We start from the raw sequence: 27478 nt of genomic DNA on the forward strand, positions 1-27478 counted from the left end.
CGGCGGTACGTCCACCCGGCCTCCCGCATGCCCACTATACGCCCTCGCTCAAAGTCCGTCAACTGCACATACGGTTCACGTCCACGCTGTCGCGGCATGCTACCAGTGTTAAAGACTGCGATGGAGCTCCGTATGCCACGGCAAACTGGCTGACACTGACGGCGGCGGTGCAGAAATGCTGCGCAGCTAGCGCCGTTCGACGGCCAACACCGCGGTTCCTGGTGTGTCCGCTGTGCCGTGCGTGTGATCATTGCTTGTACAGCCCTCTCGCAGTGTCCGGATCAAGTATGGTGGGTCTGACACACCGGTGTCAATGTGTTCTTTTTTCCATTTCCAGGAGTGTATCCTTAATTCTACCCTGTGCATGGACATAAATGGCTCAGAACCACTTTCACACCAATATATCTGTGACTGTGTGAGGACTTGGATGCAAGGAGACAAGGGATTGAAGGAATTTCCTGCGAAATAGAAACAAAGCAATAACCAAAATAAAGACACCATGTTTCAAAGTGTACATTTGTGAAATCAAAATCTGCTGTTGGGTAACCTTCAGTACCTCATTACTCCATACTTGCACCCTTTTTGGCATGCTGTTTGCAAGGTGGTTGAAATATACTGCTCAAACCTATATCACTGTTTGATGGCAGTCATTTTGAAATCAGCCTATGTATGCCAATGACACCTACAACAATGCACTGAATGTTCCAGCTGGTCCGCAGTGTGATCAGTTGGTTTCAAGTCAGCAGATAGCACAGGCCTTGCAATCCCAATGACTAAGGCCTCCTGGAGAAGGGTGTTCATGAAGTGGATGGATTGTTCTTGAGCATTATTATTTTGAAAGATGAATCCATCTCCAAAATAATGTTTTTGTGGCTGGACAAGAAATTGTGGGATTCAGTTCTGATACCCCACAGGCACAAATTACCATAGATCGTGACAAAAGAAGTTTGACATCTGTACATGATAGCATGATGGCTGACTCACCTCCCTGATGATCCCTCAGTACTGCATGCCTGAGATGGACATTGGTATCGGACTGACGCCACACTCTTCTATGACAAATCCTACAGTCACTGATGAAGAGAATCCAATGCTGTTAATCCATGTTGCCAATCTTTCCCATGCACCACAGTGCTGGAAGGTTTGTACTATTTTTCGTAAATGCCTACTGACCAAATTAGTCATGTGCAGAGGGTTGCATACATTCTGGGTCAACACCATCCTCACAGTTGCCTCCAAAATGGCAATATGCAGTTTTTCTGCATTCTCCTCAAAATGCCTGCAAGGTGTATTTTGTATATAGTGGTCATCAGCTGGTGTTGTTAACCATGGGTCATCACTAATAGACAAAAGCTTTGTCACTTTGTGTCTCATGATAGCGGCTTCATGCCTGAATGATGTTGCTGCACTGAACACCAGTTTGGTGAGCAGCTTCCCCTACTGACAACTGTTCTTTCCAAAAATGACAATTTGATCATGGTCTAAGCTTCAAATCACTTTTTGAGGTATTTTGATAGACAGAATTGTGTGCAAAAAATTCATTGTCCTCTCTACAATTGGACATAGTGTGCACTGCTGAACTGCATTGTGAATTTAGGTTTATTTATATCTGTGTTTCATAGGTGACTGTAGGCAGCAATTTCATGTGGACAGAAGAGAACTGAGAAAGAAGTTTCTGATGAAAAAACCAAAACTATGCAAGCCATGAAGGCCATGTAAAATTTTGAGTTGCTTGTTTGCCTTTCAGAGGCGAGTACAGTGAAAAGAAAATACTAAGTTTCAGGTTCTGGTCTGATACATGATTTTAATGTGGTACGAGGCTCGTATGCTTTTCAAACTCTCTTTTCTGTTTTGCTATTATATAATCAAATTTTAATTTTGTTGCTTTAGTTTATATCTGATTATTTTGAATTTCAGTAATAGCCATTGTGATAGTAGTGTTGCATATGAAATAATTTATAACAGTTTTCTTTGTGTATTTCTTGATCAGTTCTCCATCCCTGAAGGTTCTACTTCATCTACATCTACATCGATACTCTGCAAATCACATTTAAGTGCTTCGCAGAGGTTTCGTCAAACCACCTTCACAATTCTCTGTTATTCCAATCTCGTACAGTGTACGGAAAGAACGAACCCCTATATCTTTCTGTATGAGCTCTGATTTCCCTGATTTTATTGTGGTGATCATTTCTCCCTATGTACGTTGGTGTCAACAAAATATTTTCGCATTTGGAGGAGAAAGTTGGTGATCGGAATTTCATGAGAAGATTCCAATAAAATGCAGCCTTTAGTTAGCCTTCCCCACAACATTTTCTGTGTGTTCCTTCCTTCATGCTGGGATAAATGAATACTAATAAATCTCAAAAGTTCAGAAAATATTCTACTTTTTTTCAGAGCTTATTGGTCTCATTTTCTTGTAATATCAGTATATGGTTTCATTTAATGTTTTGCCATTTGGCAAACCTTTCTGTGTACATGATTAGCTACATGAAAATTTGAAATTTTTTGCAGGAACATTCATTCAATCACTGATCATGTGCATGATACAGGTTTTGATACGTATACAATGATAACATTTTTTGTTAAAAATGAGGCATTATATTTATATTTTATATTTAGTTTTCAATGTTTGGTTTAGTAGACCACAATATTATAGTATTTGATGATGTGTTGCAATGAAAAATTCAATAAGCATTACAGAACTGGCATATGTAGTAGGGGAACTATACTTGTTACAGTAAGATGTCTATACAATCATTTCATCATTTTATGATCTCCCCCCCACTCCCACCCCTCCTTTCCCTCATCCACTCCCTCCACAATTTGGGCAATCCCCATGCAGTGTTCCAGATTTTAGTTTCTCTAAATCTGTCAAGTACTGCCAGGATAGTTCCTTTGGAAAGGGCTTCATTGATTTCTTTCCATATATCTGTTAAATCAAAGTTTGTGCTGTGTCACTAATAACCTATTCATCTGAATGACTTACAGGAAATGATATTCATAATATATGTCCACAAGTGCATTGAATGGTTGCTGATCATTTATGAGCACTTTTTGAAGTGGCATTGAACAGCAATGTGAAATAGTCATTTAGATGTGATATCAGTAGTGTGAAAATCTTAAGTTTTTTATAGTGTTTCAACACACCCAATTACTTCTCTGTTATACATACTGAAACTAATGGAAGAACAGCATGGGGAAAAATTAAAATCAACACCCTCCTGCAGCAGATTGATGGATGATGTATCAAAACATGTAACAGATGACCGCCCCCGGTAGCTGAGTGGTCAGTGTGACAGAATGTCAATCCAAAGGACCCAGGTTTGATTCCTGGCTGGGTTGGAGATTTTATCCACTCAGGGACTGGGTGTTGTGTTGTCCTGATCACCATCATTTCATCCCCATTGATGTGCAAGTCGCCAAAGTGGAGTCAAATCGAAAGACTTGCACCTGACTAACAGTCTACCCAACGGGATGCCCTAGTCACATGGCTATTCATTTCATGTAACAGATCACAAAATTGCACTAGTCCTTGAACTTTCACTCTGTTTCCAATCTAAGTACACACAATTCTACATGGACACAGACAGATACTGAGAAAACACTCACAGCTGCAGAAACTCTCAGAAAGTGTCAACACAGCTGCTGAAAGAGAGGGAGAGGGAGAGGGAGGGAGGGAGGGAGGGGGGGGGGGAGAGAGAGAGAGAGAGAGAGAGAGAGAGAGAGAGAGAGAGAGAGAGAGAGAGAGGGAGAGAGAGAGAGAGATCATGAATATGGAGTGTGTGGGAGGTGGGGAGGGGAGGAAGATGGCTGTGACAGTGTATACTCAGGCTGGGAAAAAGAACAAGAGTTTAAATAGCTAGAGTCACTATCAAATAATTTTGTGCATGTGTGTGTATGCACAATTCATAAACAGTAGTATTTGTTTTACTCCAGGGATTTTCACTATATACATACTGTCAGCCATTCATGGTAGTGTGTGGGACTAAGGTCATCAGTCCCTAAGCTTACACACTACTTAACCTAAGTTATCCTAAGGACAAACACACACACCCACGCCCGAGGGAGGACGCGAACCTCCGCCGGAACGAGTCGCACAGTCTGTGACTGCAGCGCCTTAGACCGCTCGGCTAATTCCGCGTGGCTCCATGGTAGTAGTCATTCCTAAGTCTATAAGGGGAATCTAAAAAGGAGCTCTTAGGAATTCAAAATGTGGTTTAGGGCAGACATGCGCGATGTTTGATGATCCATGGGATGGATTCAGGTACTCACCTAAGCTCGTGGGTTGCCTTATCATGTGATGCGGCAGCTAGAACTATAGTATTCCATGATATTAATTTTCATGGAGTAACACATTGATATGAATGGCACCTCTTTCCTGACATATCACCCCAACAAATTATGCCTCAAAACATGTGTTTTTAAGAGTACATTTATTTTATATTCATTTATTTATTTATTTATCATGAATATTGTTTCTTTCCTTATGACAAAATCAACAAACAGCTAGCACAGAACTTTATGTGTGAACTGTCAACAGATAACTGGTTCATTCACAAAGTTGTGGCCTGTGCTGCCATTGTTTAAATTGGAACCTTTTGTCACCTACTAGCAATGTTTGCAATCTATCAGTGTGTAGCATAGGCATAAGAAGTAAGCAGTAAATAATGTGTGTTTTGTCAGCAGTGATCCAGGGGCAAAAAATACTTCTTCCCACACCTCTTCACAGTAGTGAGCTGTTTCCCCCATTCTCCACATGCATGTGAGCTTGTTGTTCAAATCCAATGACAGTAAAATGGCATTGCACACATGCAGAGTAAGCAAAACTCTCACATGCTTGTGTCATTAGCTGAAAACCCAAGGCGAGCTGAGAATGAGTGGAAATATTTGAAAATGCATCCCTGGTGAAGTACAGAACTAGCACCAGGCACGCTCTGCTAAATTTCTTCCTTGGTCTCTTAATGATCCTGTACAACAATACACTGTGTATATATTAAATATGCCTGTACACAGGAAGCTCACACTCCATGTAAGTAAAAATTGTTCATTGTTGTTTTCATTTCACTTCAGCTTTTTATAGAATATTATTTGCTGAATATGGAGTGGGCACCAACTTTTGATTTTATTTGATAATCTATCATCAGTTTTTAGGTGACATGGATGCTAAATAACTGCAGTAATATTAAAAATTACATTACTGGGGATTCCAGTCTGAATAATTTTAAGCACTCAATCTCAACCTTTCACTTGCAAAGTGATGATCGCATAATGTATAAAAAAGAAAAAGAAAAAGTAGAGGAACTTGATAAACCATTAGTAAGTCACAAAAAATTCCTGTCATTGTAAGATGAAATAAAATTGTTGAAATCTTGAGAAGAATGAGGGTTAGTCAGACAGACAAGTAATGAAAGTGGTAAAATAAGTATAGGCAAGTTTATGTTTAAAAAATTATAATCTGAGGTTGCAGCTCATTGACACTGCAGTTGATCACATTTGATGATTAGACAGTGAGAAAAGGAAAGAAAATTGTAAGTTTTATGTTCATGCAAGATACAAGGGAGCTTTTGCCACCCCCACCCTCCCTCCCCAGTCAGAATCTGTAGTACAGAATTTAGAATTTTTATCCATTACAGAATTCTCAGGCACTTCTAGAGATGAGCAGATAACCATCAAATCTCTGGGATATAATTAGATTTTTTGTGTCATTTATAAAATTTAGTTCTTGTGACATTACATGTTTCAAAAATGACCAATCATTTACATAAATTTAATTCCTATAGATGGCCATGGATACAACAGACTCTTCCAGCTAAAAGAAAGGGAAGATGACTTAGAAGAATTTCTGAATGTAGCCCTTCTTCTTCTGCTGCTGCTTATCTATCAATGGATGTTGGCAACAACATGTTGCATCTTTCTTTTGTGAACTGCAGTACGTAATAGCTGGTCTACACTTCGTAGTCCTGTCCACTGCTTTATATTGTCCAACCATGATGTTCTTCTTCACCCTTGTCTTCTTTCTCCTTCCATTTTTCCTTCTATTATTAACTGCAGAAAGCATATATTTGGTGTTCCATACTATATGTCTTAGGTATGCAGTTTTTCTTCTTTTAAGCACTGTCAACATTTCTCGGTGCTTGTTCATGCTTTCCAGTACTTCAGTGTTGGTTATTCTTGCAGTCCACGGTATTTTAAGCATCCTGTGATAAATCCACATTTCAAAGGCCTCTAATGTCTTCATTGTTGTCCTTCAGAGCCATGTAGGAGCACAGGCGAGATGTAGCATTTTACAAGTCAGTCTCTACGGTTTAGGTCTAGGTCTGTGCTTGTAAGAATATTCTTAAATTTTATTTTGAAGTCTGTTTGCCAGTCTTCACAAAGCTAGGTTCCAAGGTATTTGAACTTGTTGACTCTTTGTATAATAGACCCTCGAAATCATACATTTGTATCTTTAAATGAGCCTGACTCTCATGTGACAATCATAAAATTAGTCTTTTTGACATTAATGTTTAGACCTAGAGTACTGCTGTAATTTGCTACTATGATGATGACTTGTTGAAGGTCATCTAAATTATCAGCTATCAATACCGTGTCATCAGCATAGTGAAAGTTGTTGATATACATTCCGTTAACCTTTATGCCTTTTTCTACTTCATCAAGTGCCTCCTGAAAAATATTCTCAGAGTATAAGTTAAATAACAAGGGTGACATTATACATCCTTGTCAGACTCCTATACATATATTGACCATATCTGTGCCCTCATTATCAAATTTAACCTGTGCTGTCTGATTCCAATATAAATTCTCTATACAGTGGATATCTTTCTCATCTATATCAATTCTTTTGAGAATTTCCACGAGTATATGATATTGTACTCTATCAAATCCTTTTCTGTAGTCAATAAAACGGAAGTATACATTTTTACCCTGATCATAGCAGTTTTGTACTAGAACTTGTATTGTGACTATTGCTTCTCTTGTACCTAAACCTTTCCTAAATCCAAACTGTGTCTCACTAATGAATTTCTCACATTTTTCATATAACCATTGATGGATGGCTCTCAGAAATAGTTTCAGAGAATGGCTCATAAGACTAATGAGTCTGTGATCTTCATATTTTCTCACATTCCTCTTCTTTGGTAAGAGAATGAAAGTTGATAATAGCCATTCATCAGGGTAATGAATAAAGTGTCGTAAATTTTGTTAAACAATTTGTGTAAGACTTTGATACCTTCTTCATCAAGGAGTTTAATAAGTTTGATTGGAATTTCGTCAGGCCCTGTGGCTTTATTGATTTTTGAGTTTTTGATGGCATTCTCGATTTCTTCTTTCATGATTGGAAATCCTGTTAAATTATTGTTTGTAGAAATCTCAAAATTTGGTCTATCATCTGAAAAGAGGTTCTTAGTGTAGTCTTCTGGTATCTCTCTCTTCTCAATATTTTTGGTTAGTAAGGAGATGTTTTTTCTTCTCTACATCCCAGCAGTTTCTTTTAACTTTTTATGTAAGTTAAAATCGTCATGTGCAGCTTGCAAGCTTTCAATTTCTTCACATTCATGTTGTAGCAATTCATTTTTTGCTGTTCTGATCTTTGATCTTACGAGTTTCTGGATATTATTGTACTTAGTTTGATCTAACTGGGCTTTATACCTTTGCCATTCATCCATCAATGGAAGAATTTCATCATCATCCATTTCTGTTTTTGATCTCTTGTTTTATGTCCTATTGTTTCTCGAGCAGTGGTTAGCATAATGTTTTTCGTTTCTTTCCATACTCTGGTTCTGTTTTCTTGGTTAGTTAGAGGTTTCATTGTCACTGTTTTATAGTTGATGTCCTTGCTAACTTCACTTCTTAGTTGAGGCTGTTTGAGTTGGTTTTTTGCATTTTACAAGGTTTTTTTAAAAAAAAGAGAAAAGAGAGAGAGAAGCTACTAGTAGTTTATGGTCAGATGGAACATCTGCTCCAGGATAAGTGGATGCTCTTGTAACTGAAGTTCCAAAATGCTTATTAATTAGACTATATTTTATATGGTTATGGACTATGTTGTCTTTGTTGTCAGCTGGAGATTTCCGTGTATAAGGTCGTCATGGTGGTAATTTGAACCATGTATTAGTGACTTTCATGTTTCCTTCTTGGCAGAATTGTAGCAGATGATCACCTCTCTTGTTTCGTGTTCCTAAACCAAAAGGACATACGAGGTCCTCACATCTGCCATTTCTCGGCTTGGAATTGAAATCTCCCATTTTTATATTAATTTTGTGATGTTTTGTAAGGGCAGACACTTCTCTGACATGGTCATAGAAAGAGTCCACTTCTTGTTCATCTGCATCTGCAATTGGAGCATATACTTGAATAATATTGAGGTTAACGGGTTTGGCACTGAGTTTTAACAAGGCAACTCTATCGAAAAGTGACACAAAATCCGTAATGCTCTTGGAATAGCGCTCTGAACAATAATGCCCACTTCTCTTCTATGATTTCAGTCCTGATTCCCAGAATAAAATACAGGGCGTTTCAAAAAGAAAGAGCAGATTTCAAACATTTATTTCTCAAAAACTACAAATGATAGAAACACAATTCCAACGGTCCTTCACTCAATATGAGTACCAAATGTTACACAACAAATATCAAAACTGTACCTCAATATGAGCACCATTTGTTACACGACAAATATCAAACCGGTATCTCATTTCTTGCCACACACGACGCAACTGGTCTTTAGTTACCGAATTCACGGCCGCAACAATTCGATGTCGTACCTCTTGAAGAGTAGCGGGCATAGGTGGGACATAAACACAGTCCTTTATGTACCCCCACAAATAAAAATCGCAGGGAGTAAGGTCTGGTGACCTGGGAGGCCACAGACGATGACATTGATCTTGTGCTCCTGCTCTTCCAATCCACCGTCCTGGAATGGTGTTATTTAGGTACCGTCGTACAGGTTCAGAGAAGTGTGGTGGGGCGCCATCTTGCATGAAGATGAAGTGATTTGAATCTTCCTGAAGTTGAGGAAATAGCCAGTTTTCTAACATGTCCAGGTAAATGGTTCCTGTGATAGTTTTCTCCATGAAAAAGAAAGGTCCATAAACTTTGTTTACCGAAATTGCACAAAAGACGTTAACCTTTGGTGAGTCTCTTTCATGTTGAATAACGTCCCTCGGAGTTTCACTCGCCCAAATTCGTACGTTATGCCGATTAACTTTACCAGAAATGTGAAACGTTGATTCATCTGAAAAAATTAATCGTTCGGCAAAATTGTCCTCTTCCATGTCCTGTAGAATTGCAGTTGAAAATTCGAACCTTTTGTTGTGGTCGTCAGGACGCAATGCTTCCAATAACTGCAGTTTGTACGGCTTCATGTGCAGACGGTTACTCAGAACGCGCCATACCGTTGTTTTAGACATGTTTAGTTCGTGACTTGCCCGTGCCGTGGATTTTCTAGGGCTCCTTTCGTAAGCTGCACGGACACGCTCGACATTTTCATCCGATGTGCGTGGACGACCCGTGCTTTTTCGCTTGCAGATGCAACCATCTTCTACGAATCTGTGATGCCACTCATAAATTTGCTTATGACGAGGCGGCTGTTTGTTGAATTGACGGCGGAATGCACGTTGCACACCAACAATGGACTCTAACTTTGCAAATTGCAGCACACAAAATGATCGTTCCTGTGGTGTCGTCGCCATTTTCCTACAAACAAACGCCAGCGCCACTGCGGATTTGCATGGAACTTCTGCGCGGACCATTGACAAACTTTGAACCTTTCTCTGACAAGAAACGTTTGAATTGTGTTTCTATCATTTGTAGTTTTTGAGAAATAAATGTTTGAAATCTGCTCTTTCTTTTTGAAACGCCCTGTACTGTACATCCAGCTGTAGAACACATTCCACTGTCAGGCCACCAAGTTTCTGCTATACCAAGAATATCAATACTTAGTTGTGTCATTTCTTGGATAACATTTGCTAATTTTCCTGCTTCATATATACTTCAAACAATTCAGCTCCAATATTAATTTTCTTCCTTGTGTTCGTCTTTAACATGGATCCATTCAGAACTGTTCCCCCCAGAGATCCGACTGGGGAACTATTTAAAACTCCGGAACATTTAGGAATGAATGTATCCTTCCAGGTGGTTCTCTAGTAATTCTGTCAGCATGGTATTCTGTTGCCTTCCGCCAAAATGTCAGCCACTCCTAACTTGGAGACAGATGCTGTTAGCAGCCGCCCACTGTGGATCAGATGCTGCTGAGCCTGTTGGTCTGCAAGAAGTATTTGATTTCCCTCCTACCACCTACATCTGGAAGGCATTCCCCTATCTGCCACCCGGGGACGCACCCTCCAGGGGTTACAGGCTACCCCATGGCGAATTTAGCACAGATTTTGTATTAAGGATACATACTGACCAATCAAACAAGCTGAAAAACAGGTACAAATGAAAATGAGCAAATTGTTAAACCAAGGCAAGACATAGCAGAAGTATTGAAAGAATTGTGCTATTGAGGAAACCAGATTTTTCATTATAGCCAAAGCAAGGAAAACATCTGAAACAGAGTGGAATTAGTGAAGAAAGCATTTTTTCAACAGGAGAGCTGTACAAGCATTAAAAGTTGACATGGAATTGAGATAAATCCTTTGGGATGGTACTTGCAGTGAAACACAAGGTGGAAATGAACTATGGACCATGGAAAAATAAAGAAGAAACCAGAACTACGTGAAATACAGTGCTGTAACAAGTTGTTAAAAATTAACAGATAAAATGCAAAATAAAGAGGAACCAGAATACACATCAGTGAAAGAAGTGTGTGTAAATCTTTATCAGAGGAAAAGATGTGTTGTGGGATATGGTCTAAGACATTACAGCATAGTTAATTGAGATTGGAAGGTATTGTATGAGTAAACAAGGACTGGAATATTTAAAACAGATTTAAGTGGAACTGAGTGTAGCAAATGTTTTGAACTGAAAAGACTAACACTGCATAGGAAAAGATGAATAATATTGAAAAGTTCTGTTAAAGACAGAACTATAAAAGAACTAATTGCTTGCATGATATCCTATAATGAAACTGTAACCTGCAAAAATAAATAATTGTGTGTGACTCAATGGCCTCATGCAAATCTTCCTATTGGATGCCATTTTGGTGCCTTGCATGTCCCTAACCATGGTAGGTTAGGGACATGAAGTCACCAAAGTGGCATCCAATAGAAAGATTTGCATCAGGCCATTGAGTCAGGAAAAGGGACCTACAATTTAACATGGAATCCAAACCACATGTTGTTTCTGGCAGCTCCTCACACTGTTGAAAGGCGAAGGCTAGGTTAAAAGAAAAACTGAGAATCCATGGTGTGACTGAGATTCAATCCAGTGACCTCTCGGTTTGCAGGCATGTTGATTTACCAATAGACCACCAACCAATATACTGTAACCTGTAACTTATGAGATTTGTAAAACGGCTATTAATAACCACTGTGAATTAATCCTTTACCATTTCAAAGGCAGAATACTTCCAATTTTAGAAAGTTTCTACTATAAACTCAGTATCTGACATCAAGAAGAGCTGCTGCAAATGTTTTATGACTTGTAGAACTAGTGCTTCGTAGCTGAAGAAGCTTCTGAAATTATTACATTATAAAGTTTTAAGCATAATTAGGTTTATTGAGTTATTAATGTGGTTGTTAACTGTACAGTGTGGAAGATTTTTCTGTTCCATTGGAAAGTATAAAGGCATTTCTAAATTATTTTTATGTATTCTGTGAAGCTGGTATCCAACTGAACTCATCAAATCTAGAGGCCAAGGAGAGATGGAAGTACTACATTTGTACAATATTGTCTATGAGGGACCTGAGCAGCTAGATTACTTCACAGAAAACATTGATGGTGCCAATGCTAAAGAAAACTAATGCCACACAAAGTATAGAATATAGGTCAATGTGTTTGATATCTCATTCTACTAAGAATAATGAGTAGACAGTTGCAACTTAAAAATGATAGAGAACTGGCAGAAGAACAATTCAGCTACAGAACAAGCAAAGGTACAGGAAATGCTGCTGGATTGATTAATTGGGAGAAGATACCTAGAACAGGTAGAGAAGTTTGTGGAGTTCTAGTTGACTTGAAAAAAATCTTTTATAGAGTTTGGTGGGAAAACTTTTAGATATCCAGAAGAAGATTCATGTTAACAGGAAAGAAAAGAGACTGATAGGTAATCTATATGTGGCACAACAAGTACAAGTAAGAGTAGGAGATAAGATGACATAAGGCTTTAAAATTGGAAGGGAGCTCTTTCGCATACTCTGCTCACATATGAGGTCTGTTCAAAAAATTCCAGAACATTCGTGATTTCATACCAAGGGTGTGTTGAAGTGAATACAGTCAGCATCCCTGCACATGCTCTTGTTTAATATGTAACTGCAGGAAGTTTCATTGTTCTCTGTCTGTTAGTTATTGTTCATTGTGGTATTGAGTAGAATGTCGTGCCACACAGTTTGAGAATTTCGAGATGGCAGAGAGAGAGAGGAGCAATGCGTCTGCATTAAATTTTGCATGAAACTCAATAAAGAATTTACAGAAATGCACCAAATGATGCAGGAAGACTATGGTGATGAGTGCTTAAGCCATACCCAGTGTTATGAATGGTTCACATGGTTTAAAAATGGCCAGATGGAAGTTAAAGATGACCCTCATTCAGGACACCCTTTGACATGTATTGAAGATGCTCATGTCAGGGATGTCAATCACAGACTGACTGTCTGGAACACATCATGTTGCCTCCAAGTTCCTCCCAAGGCTCATGAGTCAAGACCAGAAATATCTTCACCTTGCAATCTGTGAAGAGCTTTTGGATCGCAGAAAGATATGTTCCTTTAGAGAGTCATGACTGGTCATCAGATGTGGAGTCTACGGTTATGATGTTGAGACCAAGGTTCAATCTTCATAGCAGGTCAGGAAAGGTTCTCCAAGACAGAAAAAAGCTCCAGGTCAGGTCAAATGTCAAAGTTTTCTTTGACTTTTGGGTGATTAGTTCATCATGAATTCATGCCACAGGGACAAAATGTTGATCAGTGGTACTATTAGGATGCATTGCGACACCTGCAAGAAAATGTGAGAAGGAAATTACCTGAAATGTGGTGAGACAATTCATGACTCTTGCATCATGATAATGCACCTGCACAATCATCCCTGTTTGAGCGTGACTGTCACACAGAAAACAAAATCACTGTGGTACCCCATCCTCCGTACTCTCCAGACCTGGCCCTTGCAGACTTTTTTTTATTTCCAAAGTTGAAAACCCCATTGAAAAGACAAAGCTTTGCAACAATAGACAAGATGAAAGAAAATTCGCAGACGGAGCTTCGCGCGATCCAGCGGGAAACATGCCGAGACTGCTTCCAGAAATGTAAATAGCATTGGGAGCAGTGTATCAGTTGTGGAGGAGAGTACTTTGAAGGAGACCATGCACAATAAGTAAAAGGTAAGTGCAGAAAAAATTTATGGAAAAAGTTCCAGAATATTTTGAACAGACCTTGTATATTTCGATAATTTAGTTAAAAACCGCTTCCAACAAAAGAGTGTCTGACAGCTGCAGAGAGGATAATCAGATGTTTCAGATTTGCTGTGGCATGGTATAACTAAGTGAAAATGGAAAGGCAGTTAACAATATGTTAAAAGAATGGACCTCAGCAATAAGAAATATGGAATGAAGATAAATATGAAAACAGCCAAGACAATGTTTTTTTTCCTTTGTTTTTTTCAAAGCAATCAAGGAAGATAAAAATGAAAACTTGTGATGAGTCATTGGATCAAATCTAGAAGTACAGGTACCTGTGATGATAAATAGTGAGTAACATGACATGTAAGCAGGATATATAAAAACATGGATAGCTACTGCAAAAGAAAAGTTTTACAGGAGGAGAAGTACTGTCTGTGGTCCATGAAATAAACAGTTAAGAAAACAATTAATTAAATGTTTTGTGTGGAGTGTTTCCCTCTATGATGCCAAAACATGAACACTCTGAAGGAGATATGAGAAATGCTTAGAGGCTTTTGAGATGTCAGTTTGGACAATAATGAGTGTGAAACAGACAGATAAAATAAAGGATAAGGTAGTTTTACACAGGGTGAATCAGAAAAGCAAATACTGGGAACAATTATGAGGAGGAAAAGAGATTGGATTAGATAGTAGATGACAAGAAGTCACATAATGAAGTATTTAGTAGAAGGAATGGTGACTGGGAAGAGGAGCAAAGAAAAAAGAATATCCCAGATAACTGACAACACAGTATAACTGCATCACATACAACTATGGAAAGGATGGCGTGAATATGAAAGGATTAGAGAATACTGAACTTGCAGTGACAGACCCGCCTAATGGGCAGAACACAATGTCATCATATCATAGCTGAAGATACATGTTGAAGTACCTGTAGTTATCAATAGATAAGTTTGGAAATGCAACAGTAAAATACCTTGTTCATTAATGAAGAGACTATTTTATGAGTTACAAGCTACTATTCTAAGTTTTGCATATACCAATGCTAGAATGGTTCCTTGCAAGAAGGGTCTTCCATTTAATTTGGACAATAGATTCCTTGTCAGTGACTGTGATGATGAAATTGAATCAGAGTACTGGATTACCAATAAAAAATGGAGAACCCTTCAGCATACTTATGTAGCACACAGTATGTATTAGCACATTACTGCAAAGCTTTAAAGTTTTTATGAAGAGTTTCTTTGGTTATGGGATTACTTACAGTATTTTGTGAGCATTTTTTTCAAAGTTAAAATTCTTTTAGCTCTAGGGATTCTACTGAACAATGTTACTCTGTATGGCAGTACTGAAAGTACCCAGTATTGAATACTATTTGGGTGTTTACGACCCCCAGAAGGTCAGATTAAAAAAAGACAGCAAAGCAATTCAAGGGTGGGCTGCTGGATTTATTATCAGTAGATTCGATCAACAAGCAAGCATTAAGGTGATGCTTCATGAAATCAAGTGGGAGATACTGGAGGGAGAATGACATTCCTTTCAGAGGATACTGTTGAGAAAATTTAGATAATCAGCATTTGAAGCTGATTGCACAATGATTCCACTGTTGCCATTTTATATCTCATGTAAGGACCATGGAGATAGGATAAGAGAAATTAGGGCTTGTACGAAGATATATAGACAGTTGTTTTTCCCCTGCTCCATTTGCGAATGGAACAGGAAACAGAATGGCTAGTAGTGATTCAGGGTACTCTCCGCCAGACTCTATATAGTGGCTTGTGGAGTACATATGTATATGTAGATGTAGATGCTATGTACATGGACATTCACTTCCAGTCTGCTGCAAATAGTAATGTAAGTGACCGTATGTGACAGTCCTTTGATGTGTCAAAAATAGTAGTTATGAATCAGTATCTCCGTGTAATTGACCAGTTACATCTAGGAGCATTTAAATTAATTTCTTATCTTTCTTTCAAGGGTACTGACATAGTATGATTTAAATAAAAAGAATTGAGTTGAGTTAAAAGGGTCTCGAATTGTGACAACTTCAAAGTGCAGTTGAATACATGCACTGTGTGGCAGCTTTTGTGTTTAGCTCCTACTAAAACTAAACAGTTGCATAAACTCTTTATCTTAAATAGTAACAAAAAAGCTACATTTAATAGCATGAATTCACTGGATATCTCTCCTCCGTGGCTCAAATTCAGTGACATGCATAATTATGTGTGTTTCAGTGAAGATATCAACACAGCTTTCTTTCATAAGGGATATTTGCCCATTCTTCCAGCATATCAAGCTCAGAAGCTTCTTTTTTCTCTGTTTGTATGTCAAGTTTGTATTTTTCAAATATTTCACCAGTACTGCCAACACACCAGAATGTTATGAGCTGAACTGTAGTGTATTGTGCCTTTTTCCCCTGGAATGGCTCTCAGCTTTTTTTCTTCAACAGTACCAGAACTCTTTCACTCCATTCCATGAACATAAATGTGAATAGGTGGTGAGTAATATGAAATACAAACCTGTTGTTAGTTTGCTTTCTTTGTCTGTTATCCCTGTATACACCCACTTTGTTCCAATGTTAGGTGGTAGTTATAAATGTGTTAAGCTTGCTTCAGCTCATCACTCATATTGCTACTGAGCATTTTTTTAGCTGCTGAGTCTGTAATCCAAAGCTTTACTGCCTAATAACTACAAAATGTTTAAGTTTCTAACATTTGACTGTTATTTTGCATTTTAGTTTCAGTTTAGTTGTAAATTTGCTTAACAATGATCTTGCATCTTTTGATAGTTGCATAATGTAGATTTATGATTTCTCATATTATTTTGTGTTGACCACTTTTTTTTTGTTTCCTCTCTCGTTTAAGCTGTGAGACTATCCCGGAAGACTTCTTCAGCACAGCCTGCAGGTAAATGTAATTAGCAAATGATGTGTCTGACCAAGCCAAGATAATACCACTTGGGGACACAACGTAAGTGACTGTTATACTGATTGTTTGACCATGCATGATACTCATGACCAGACTTATTGGTGTGAAAATTGATTGAAGTGATCAGTAATAAACACAGATAAATGTTGTCATAAGTAATTCAAATAATAATCCAGATGGCAGGAACACTGTTTGGTTGTTGGTGCAGTCGCAAAAAATTGTATTCATGATGCCCTTTGTCAGGAATTGGGACATGAATCATAATCAGAGAATATGCATGAATCCACAAGTTATTCAAAATTTCCAAATATAAGTTCATTAAGATTTCCGATTATAAGTTCATTAAAATGTTGTAATGAAAAAAAAGAAAGAATATAGTGTAATCAAGAGTAGGGAAACTATAGTGAAACCAAGAGACACAATAAATGGGAAGAATGCCAATACATGATGACATAAGAGGAGTTAGCAGAAAATACGACAAATAATATTTTTGGGAGTTCTTACTGAAAACATATCTGTCAACAACATATTAATAGAAAGAGTATGGAGAATAATATTGCCACAGAATAGATATGTCAAATGATTGAAAATATTGGGAGGAATAGGCTCCTCTGATATAAAAGACTTTCACTTGATCAGGCCAGACTATATGTTGCTTGCATTGTGTGCTGTATAAGAGAAGCATTGTAATTTCCAACATTTTGATTTGCACCAAACTATACTATTATGAGCTGACTTGGTGAAGCTAGTGGTACAAACCATTCTCATAAGCTTTACTGTCAGCAACTCATTATTTTGACATATTTCACCTGCCAGCCTGGGTAACTACAGTCAGAGCTCTACAGTTCTTCTTAAGCCCTCCATTTATGGCAACAATCAATATATAAATTCATTCTTTAGAGAACTTCCTTGATTTCTTTGGATGCAACATTATAAGCAGACTTGAAGAGCCCATGTATGTGGTGTACTTGTAAGCATGTTCTATGACAACCATGTCTTTATACGATAATGTCCTAACTGTGCTGGTAGTTTTCTGTTTTCTAGAAATAATTTTTACATTCATGAAAGGTAATAACACAATTTGCAGAAGAAAAAAGAATGCTTTTCATGTTTGTCTGATTTCTCAAAATTGCTAAGATAAGTGTGGAACTTCAGTTTTGAATGGGTGAGGTCCATTAAGTCTGGGAGTCATGACCTATGGATATTATCTGTAACAACAGTGTGTAAGTAAATGTTCTAACATTTGAGTTTACCACTGCAATTTGGGTTACTTAACATTCTGCTGTTGCAATCCTGCTCCTCCACAACAACATTGCTTTCAAAGCAGCAAGCACAACAAAAAGACAATGAGGCACTTAAACAATGAGTCATTACACAAACAGAGTTTCAAATGGCATTATCAAACCAGTGACCTTCATCACAGGCATTGGATTACAGCTTTTGAAAGGGAATTAAGTTAACTGAGATGTAATGTATCTTTTTTGTTTCTTATGGGTCTCAATTAAGGGTTTGAGGCAGTAGTTAGTAGATCCAAATTCTGTTGTTCTTCTCAATATACCTGAATGATGATATTAATTATAAGCACATTTGAAGGATATGAGTGACAGTGACCAATAGTGAGCTGCATAGTAACAAACTGGTTATCAAAATCATTGACACTGTAAGCAATAATGAAAGTTCCAGCAACAGTTCACATACTGTTGATATTTTTTGTTGATTTCATGTGTTTAAATTTATCTGTAGGAAACCAATCCATTTTTACTCACTTTTGCCATACCTTCCTTGATCTTTCATATTTTGTGTTTACTGTAATTTGAAGTACAGCATGGAAAATAAAAGAGAGAATACTGACAATCACTTGGTGTTCCTGCCACAAAGGTTGAAGGGTAGCTATAATTTACTATAGCTGTGTGTTGATGGGTGATACTTTTCTTTTTCACTTTATTGCATTTAATTTTAATGTAGCTGCTCATGAAGTAGAATGCTATAGTCACTCTTATGCTTTAGTGTGATAGTTCACAGTTTCATTGCTTTAAATGGATTTGAAAGAATCCCTTTCCTTTTAATAGCACATCCTTGTAGTAGTATTGGCTTATTATTTTACTTCTGCTACAAAATAGCTCATTCGTGTTGTAATTAATAATAAGTTTCCTTATCTTAACAAAAGCTTGCAACTACTTTGTGTATATGTGTGTTTTCTTTAGAAAGTAATATTTGTGTGTACAAAATGTTTAGAATTATTGAGATATGTAGTTATACATAAAATAGACATGAAATTCTCTCTCTCTCTCTCTCTCTCTCTCTCTCTCTCTATCTCTCTATCTCTCTATCTCTCTATCTATCTATCTATCAATCAATCAATGTTCACCTATTAATTTCAGAGGAGTCACTAAATCATCTCAGTGGCAAATCATGAGCGTTTTTTAGTTATTATTTGGGAGAAATTGTAGTAATTGAGATGTTTTTTAATAATTATTGTACAAATATTATGATATCAATAACCCCATCATTTTGCAACTCCTTGCATCGAACAGAAATTTTGGTTGATGAGAAAACTGTTAAAATTATGGAGACAGAATGGCTGGCCAGTACTTATTTTCAAGAGACAAAAAGCCTAGTTTTGTTGATAGGTAAATTTAAAGCAGGAGATAGTAATGGCAACTTTTGTAACTTCTATGTTCCTTCTTCAGGGAGAAAAGAAAGAGTAGTTCAAGAATCTTGACAAAAAAAGAGGAGGTCACTCAAGTCCCAGTTTGAGAGCAGCACAGATGTTGTCCCTTTCAATCTAGGGGCAGGTTACTCAGACACTAGGTTGAGAGGGGCAGCATTTGGTCCCCCCCCCCCCCCCCCCCGCCCCTCCCCCCCCCCCATCTGCCCCCTTCTCACACCTCTCCAACCTTCCATAAACAATGCCTTTTTCTGAGGAATGAATATACACCAGACATTCCAAAAGCTAGATTTACTGTTTTCTACAGTAAGTGTTTTTATCATTTTGTCAGCAGTACTATGAATTTTGTTTTATGAAGATAAGTACCAGCTAGTCATTTTACAGTTTCTGTGAATATACAGACAACTGATTTTTCAAGTTTTTTATGAGGGGCAGTCAAATGAAAATTGAACACTAGCCACAACAGGATCGTGGAATGGTTCCGTTTAAGATATAATCACCATATGGTTAAGACGTTTATCTGATTTGGAGATGAGACAATCAATTCCTGTTTCATAGAATGCGGTCAGCTGCTAATGGACCTACAACACCACCCACTCTTGCACCTCCTCATCTGTCTCAAACTGACATCCACGCATGTCTTTCTTCAGGTCACCAGAGGTGAGAAAATCACATGGCGAAAGATCCAAGCTGCATGGAGGATGCTGCAGAGTTTCCCAATCAAATCGCTGAAGCATAGCCTTCTTCCAATCGCCAGTGTTGAGGGCAGGCATTATCGTGTGCAAGGATGGTTTCATCCAATACATTCCTAGGTGATTTGACTTTATGGGACATCTCAGTTTCAGCAATGTTTCTTCATAACACTGTGCATTGATTCTGGTTCCTTGCTCAAGGATCTTGATGAGCAGAGGGCATCTGCAATTAAAAAAGGAGGTTGTCATGAACTTACTGGAACTGATGTGAATAGCTTTGGATTTCTTTGGCTTGGGAGATGTGGGTTGCGTTTGTCGCTTGCCCTCGGGCTGTCAGAGTGCTGTTGGACAGAATCGTCCTGTTGCATGATAACTTCCACCCCCACACTGCAAATCAGATGGAAGGTTATGCTTCAGTGATTTGACAGGGAAGCACTGCAACATCCTCTGTACAACACTGATCATTTACTGTATGATTTTCACATCTTTAGTGACCTCAAGAAAGACCTTCATGGACATCAGTTTCAGACAGACAAGGAAGTGCAAAGTGGATAGGCTTGTGGACCCATCAGCAACTGACCACATTCTACAAAACAAGAATTGATCATCTCGTCTCCCAGTAGTATAAATATATTAATTTGTGTGGTGATTACTTTTGAATGGGACTAATCCATGGTCCCATTGTGCGAGTGTTCGGTTTTCATTTTACTATCCCATATAAGCTATTAATTATGATGATCAGTTTAGGACTTTTTCTCTTCAGTTGTTTTACATAAAATTTCTGTATCATATCTTTTATGAAGAGAAAAAATATGTTTACATAAGGGGGGAACTGAATAGTTTGAACAATTTTTGTAAACATTTTTGGAATACAGTGATCAATTAATTGTTATATTTAGATTAAAGTTCAGTCTTGATCACGTTATGTCTGTTTTAATACAGACATAACGTGATCAAGACTGAACTTTAATCTAAAAATAATGAATAGTTTGACTTTAATGACTGATGGATGGAATTTTAGATGCCAGTGAAGTCAGTTTTGCTTCACATAGATCATGAAAGAGATGTTTACATCAGAAGTTTAGGAATTTGATGGTTCACTGACTTAATGCCTAGTAGTCTGCAAACATTGAATCTCTTATTCACAAAGGTTTATGTAGGACATTACAATGAGGTGACAGAAGTCATGGGATACCTCATAAGATCGTGTCGGACTTCATTTTTCCAGCATAGTGCAGCAACTCAACGTGGCAAGGACTCAACAAGTCATTGGAAGTCTCTGCAGAAATATTGAGCCATGCTGCCTCTATAGCCATCCATAATTGTGAAAGTGATGGCAGTACAGGATATTGTGCACAAACTGGCCTCTCGATTATTTCCCATAAATATTCGATGGGATTCAAGTTGGGTGATCTGGGTGGGCAAACTATTTGCTTGAATTGTCCAGAATGTTCTTCAAACCAACTGCAAACAATTGTGGCCCAGTGATGTGGCAGACTAGCATCCATAAAAATTCCATTGTTGTTTGGCAACATGAAGTCCACAAGTGGCTGGAAATAGTCTCCAAGTAGCTGAACATAAATATTTTCAGGCAGTGATTGTTTCAGTTGGACCACTCCATGTAAACAAAGCTTGCCACCATTATGGCGCCACCACCAGCTTGTACAGTGCCTTGTTGACAATTAGAGTTCATGGCTTGATGGGATCAATGCCACACTTGAACTCTACCAACCACTCTTACAAACTGAAATTGGAGCTCATCTGACCAGGCCACAGTTTTCCTGTCACCTAAGGTCCAACTGATAGAGTCCCAAGCCCAGGAGAGCTGCTGCGGACGTTGTCATGCTGTTAGAAAAGCCATTCGTGTCAGTCGTCTGCTACCACAGCCCATTAACACCAGATTTTGCTGCACTGTCCTAAAAGACACTTTGTCATATGTTCCACATTGATTGCTTGCAGTTATTCCACACAGTGTTGCTTGTCTGTTAGTCCTGACAACTTTATGCAAACACTGCTCCTCTCGGTCATTAGGTGAAGGCCGTTGGGCACTGTGTTGTCCATGGTGACAGCTAATGCCTGAAATGAAGCATTCTCGACACACACTTGATGCTGTGGATTTGGGAATACTCAATTCCCTAATGATTTCTGGAATGGAAGGTCCATATGTCTAGCTCCAACTACCATCCTGTGTTCAGTCTGCTAATTCCTGTCCTGTGGCCATAATCACACCAGAAACCTTTTCACAGGATTATCTGAGTACAAATAACAGCTCCACCAATGTGCGGCACTGTTGCACCTTGCACATCTGACACTACCATCACCTGTGCATATCACTATCCCATGAATTTTTCACCCTTGTGTATTTGTAGCAACCTCAAAAATGTACCAAATTAAATTGAATTCAAAAAGTAATGGCTGATGGCTTGCTTTGTTGTGTGAATATCTAAATAATCTAGAAATAATAGTTGTATAATATTTAACACTGTATCATCCATTTAGAGTAGAGACAGTACATTTCAGAATAAACGTTTCTTCTTCAGTAACTCTCTCTTCTCTTTATCTATTTTTCTGCCTCATAATTGATTTTTGGTACTTCAAAAAATTACTTGTTGCAGGCAACTTTTTCATTTCTCTCTATTTTTAATATACTTCTTTCCTTTTGAGATTCATGTGTAGGAATAAAATTGGATTAATTATAAACTAGAAGAAAAATTTACTTAGTCCATTACAAAAATTAAAGAAAGAACTGTTGTTGTCTACTTCATGTATAAGAAACCTTCTGCAGTGCTTTTTGTATTGGGGTCTACAGAACTACAACCAGCTTTCATTCTTATAATAGACTCAGACTTAAATGGAAATTCTTTGCTTGGTTTTGGCTCATTATATTTCAGTAAGGTTCAAAATTTGAATCAAGTAGCATCTGAGAAAAAGTAAGAAAATGAAACAAATGCTAGAAGATAGTTTTCAAATTTTGGCTAAATTTAGCTTGCTCCAGACTGATATACTCGTATGCAATTAAAATCATTGTGCAGATAATGAATGCCACAGGTATTAGATACTTGTAAAGTGGATTGTAGCTGGCACAAATCTTCAGATTGCTCTGACATTGAAGCTGAGTCAGTTGTTCCATGTCAATATAAAATTTCAGCTACAAATTAAGTCATGGTCACATGCGTGCTAAAAACTAAAGGAAAAACATTTCTAAATGATTAATGGAAAATCTCATATAAAGATGTGAAACAAATACTAACAAAGAGATAGAAGGGCTGGCCAGTACTTACCTCAGCTCAGTACAGCTGATAGATACACACAAAACAGAACCAAAAATTTATGTTCCTAGCTTTCCGAACAAATGTTCCTTCATCAGGGAGGAGAGAGGGGAAAGAAAGGGAAGAAGGGAAAGTAGATTCAGTTACTCACAACCCAGGTTATGTAGCAACAGGGAAAGGAAAACAGGGAGGGTAGCAAGGATGGAGGCATGGTTGTCAGAGGGAAACCAAAGATATTCTACTGTAAGTACTGTGCCAGCTTCAAACCAAAGAGGATGCATACAGAAGTAAAGAGGTATATAGTATAAAGATAAACACAACTATGTAGGATGAAAAGATGTGTGAATGGCTAAAGAGGAAAGGGAAAGAGGAGAAGACTGAAGAGTAAATGGGAGTGAGGTGGTTTAACGTAGGTTCAGTCCAGGGGGATGGCGGGATGAAAGGATGTGTTGGAGTGCAAGTTCCCATCTCCGCAGTTCAGAGGGACTGGTGTTGGGTGGGAGAAGCCAAATGGCACATACAGTGTAGCAGGTTCCTAGGCCCCTAGAATTATGCTGGAGGGCATGCTCTGCTACTGGGTATTGGACATCTCCTAGGCGGACAGTTCGTCTGTGTCCGTTCATGCGCTCAGCCAGTTTAGTTGTTGTCATACCGATGTAAAAGGCGGTGCAGTGCAGGCATGTCAGTTGATAAATGACATGTGTAGTTTCAAATGTGGCCCTGCCTTGAATTGGCAGATACTTTTGCCACGAATACCTAGGCTGTAGGGAAGGGAGCGTTTGATGTGGAATGGATGGCAGCTATCAAAGTGAAGGTACTGTTGTTTGTTTGTGGGTTTGATATGGACAGAGGTGTGGATGTGAGCTTCAACAAGATGAAGGTCAACATCCAGGAAGGTGGCTTGGGTTTTGGAGAACGACCAGGTGAAATTCAGATTCGAAAAGGAGTTGAGGTTATGGAGGAAATTAAGGAGTGTTTCTTCACCATGAGTCCAGACCACAAAGATGTCATCAATAAACCTATACAAGGCCAGGGGAAGCAGCTGTTGGGTCTTCAGGAAAGCCTCCTCCATGCGGCCCATGAAGAGGTTGGCATAGGACAGAGCCATCCTGGTTCCCATGGCCGTTCCCCTGATTTGTTTGTAGGTCTGGCCTTCAAAAGTGAAGTAATTATGGGTGAGGATGAAGCTGGTAAGTGTGATAAGGAACGAGGTTTTTGGAAGATCTTTGGTTGGGCGTTGGGAAAGGTAGTGCTCAAGGGCAGAGAGACCATGGGTATGTGGGATGTTTGTGTAAAGGGATGTAGCATCTATGGTGACAAGAAAGGTTTCAGGTGGGAGAGGAGTGGGAATGGATTTGAGGCGTTCTAGGAAGTGGTTTGTGTCTTTGATGTAGGATGGGAGTCTGCGGGTGATAGGTTGGAGGTGTTGGTCTACCAGAGCTGAGATACGTTCTGTTGGGGCTTTGAAGCCTGCCACAATGGGACGGCCAGGATGGTTCTCTTTGTGGATTTTGGGTAATAGGTAGAAGGTAGGGGTACGTGGCTCAGGTGGAGTGAGTAAGTCTATGGAAGCCGTTGTGGGGCCTTGTGAGGGACCTTGGATTTTTAGGATTTTCTGCAGCTCAGTCTGGATGGAGGGAATGGGATCCTGGGTAACAGCTTTGTAGATTGAGGTGTCGGAGAGTTGACGCAGTCCTTCTGCCACATACTCCACACAGTCAAGTACGATAGTTGTGGAGCCTTTATCCGCCGGGAAGATGAGACACATGATCACACTTACCAACTTCATCCTCACCCATAATTACTTCACTTTTGAAGGCCAGACCTACAAACAAATCAGGGGAACGGCCATGGGAACCAGGATGGCTCCGTCCTATGCCAACCTCTTCATGGGCCGCATGGAGGAGGCTTTCCTGAAGACCCAACAGCTGCTTCCCCTGGCCTGGTATAGGTTTATAGATGACACCTTTGTGGTCTGGACTCATGGTGAAGAAACACTCCTTAATTTCCTCCATAACCTCAACTCCTTTTCGAATCTGAATTTCACCTGGTCCTTCTTCAAAACCCAAGCCACCTTCCTGGATGTTGACCTTCATCTTGTTGAAGCTCACATCCACACCTCTGTCCATATCAAACCCACAAACAAACAACAGTACCTTCACTTTGATAGCTGCCATCCATTCCACATCAAACGCTCCCTTCCCTACAGCCTAGGTATTCGTGGCAAAAGTATCTGCTCCAGTGACGAATCCCTCAACAATTACACCAATAACCTAACCAGTGCTTTCCTATCCCGCAACTATTCTGCAGACCTCGTCCACAAACAGATCTCCCGAGCAATACATTCCTCCCCGTCCAACAACAACGTTCCTATCCCCAGACCACACAGAAGCATCCCCCTTGTCACCCAATATTATCCTGGCCTCGAAAACATCAACAAATTACTCCGCCAGGGATATGACTTTCTCAAGTCAACCCCTGAAATGAGATCATCCCTTGACAAAATTCTCCCCACACCACCCAGAGTTGCCTTTTGTCACCCCCCTAACCTCTGTAACATCCTTTTAAACCCTACAATATTCCCAGACTACCTTCTCTACCCAGTGGTTCCTACCCCGCTGCAAAACATGCCCCATGCATCCCCCCACAACCACCTACTCCAGCCCCGTTACTGGTAAAACATACACAATTCAAGGCAGGGCCACATGTGAAACTACACATGTCATTTATCAACTGACATGCCTGCACTGCACAGCCTTTTACATCGGCATGACAACAACTAAACTGGCTGAGCGCATGAATGGACACAGACGAACTGTCCGCCTAGGAGATGTCCAATACCCAGTAGCAGAGCATGCCCTCCAGCATAATTCTAGGGACCTAGGAACCTGCTACACTGTATGTGCCATTTGGCTTCTCCCACCCAACACCAGTCCCTCTGAACTGCGGAGATGGAAACTTGCACTCCAACACATCCTTTCATCCCGCCATCCCCCTGGACTGAACCTACATTAAACCACCTCACTCCCATTTACTCTTCAGTCTTCTCCTCTTTCCCTTTCCTCTTTAGCCATTCATGCATCTTTTCATTCTACATAGTTGTGTTTATCTTTATGGCTTCCCTCTGACAACCATGCCTCCATCCTTGCTACCCTCCCTGTTTTCCTTTCCCTGTTGCTACATAACCTGGGTTGTGAGTAACTGAATCTACTTTCCCTTCTTCCCTTTCTTTCCCCTCTCTCCTCCCTGATGAAGGAACATTTGTTCCGAAAGCTAGGAACATAAATTTTTGGTTCTGTTTTGTGTGTATCTATCGGCTGTACTGAGCTGAGGTAAGTACTGGCCAGGCCCTCTATCTCTTTGTTAGTATTGGAAAAACATTTCTTCCTTTCCTGAAATATATTCCCCAGACATTGATGTTCTGTTCTCACCTGTCATCAATGTCTCTGTAAACTATCTTGAGGATAAAGCTCTGTATTGGTACCATTATATGGAGACTGCAGTTGGCTGTATGTTGAGGACAATTTGCACCATTTTCTCTTGTAGCTCCATTCAACGTGTTCACATGTTAATTTCATTATTTCAGTAATTCCTGCACAATATCTTTGCACTGTGTCATGACCGAAGGTAAGCAAACAGTATGAACAATAGATTGCATATATTTGAATTTCTGTGTAATAAACAAGACACCATATCTTAAGGCCATAAGAAAGACTGACTATGGGGACGATTGACTGAACTGGCCTTGTAGCATCAACTAAAACAGCCAAGCTGTGCTGGTGCTGTGAATGGCTGAAAGCAAGAGGAAACTATAGCAAAAATTTTTCCAAGAGCATGCCGCTCTACTGTGTAGTTAAATGATGATGGCACCATCTTGGATAAAATGTTCCAAGGGTAAAATAGCCCCCCATTTGGATCTCCAGGTGGGGACTACTATGGAGGATATAGTCATCAGGAGAAACAAAACTAGCAATCTACAGATTGGAGTGTGGAATGTTAGAACCCTTAATCAGATAGGTGGGTTAGAAAATTTAAAAAGAGGTACATATAGGTTGAAGTTAGACATAGCAGGGATTAGTGAAATTTGGTAGCTGCAGGAGAAACAGGACTTCTGGTCAGGTGAGTACATGGTTATCAGTACAAAATCAAATAGGAGTAATGCAGGAGTGGATTTAATAATGAATAAGGAAACAGGAATGTGTTTAAGCTAATATGAACAGTGTAGTGAATGCATTATCATAGCTAAGATATATATGAAGCCCATGCCTACCACAATAGTACAAGTTTATACGCCAACCACCTCTGCAGATGATGAAGAGGTTGAAGAAATGTATGATGAGATAAAAGAAATTATTGAAATAGTTAAAGGAGATGAAAGGAATTTAATTGTGATGGGGGAATGGAATCCAGTAGTATGAAAAGGAGGGGAAGGAAAAATAGCA

The 27478-nt window shown here is 39.1% G+C and overlaps 1 protein-coding gene across 7 annotated transcripts in view; it reads left to right on the top strand.

Moving 5' to 3' along the window:
- The window catches only part of LOC124612891 (protein NDRG3), a 523697-nt gene that overhangs the window by 475615 nt on the left and 20604 nt on the right, over window positions 1-27478 (top strand). For 5 of the 7 annotated variants that reach the window (XM_047141348.1, XM_047141345.1, XM_047141349.1 and 2 more), the window contains one exon: window positions 16345-16386. The exons of 1 other annotated variant lie outside the window; for it this stretch is intronic. In XM_047141348.1, coding sequence (XP_046997304.1) covers window positions 16345-16386 — 42 coding nt within the window. Of the gene's footprint in view, window positions 1-16344; window positions 16450-27478 lie in introns of all 7 variants that reach the window. One more of the 7 variants, XM_047141347.1, reaches the window with a different exon arrangement.

Source organism: Schistocerca americana, chromosome 4, assembly GCF_021461395.2.
Source record: "Schistocerca americana isolate TAMUIC-IGC-003095 chromosome 4, iqSchAmer2.1, whole genome shotgun sequence".
NCBI classification, from domain to species: domain Eukaryota; kingdom Metazoa; phylum Arthropoda; class Insecta; order Orthoptera; family Acrididae; genus Schistocerca; species Schistocerca americana.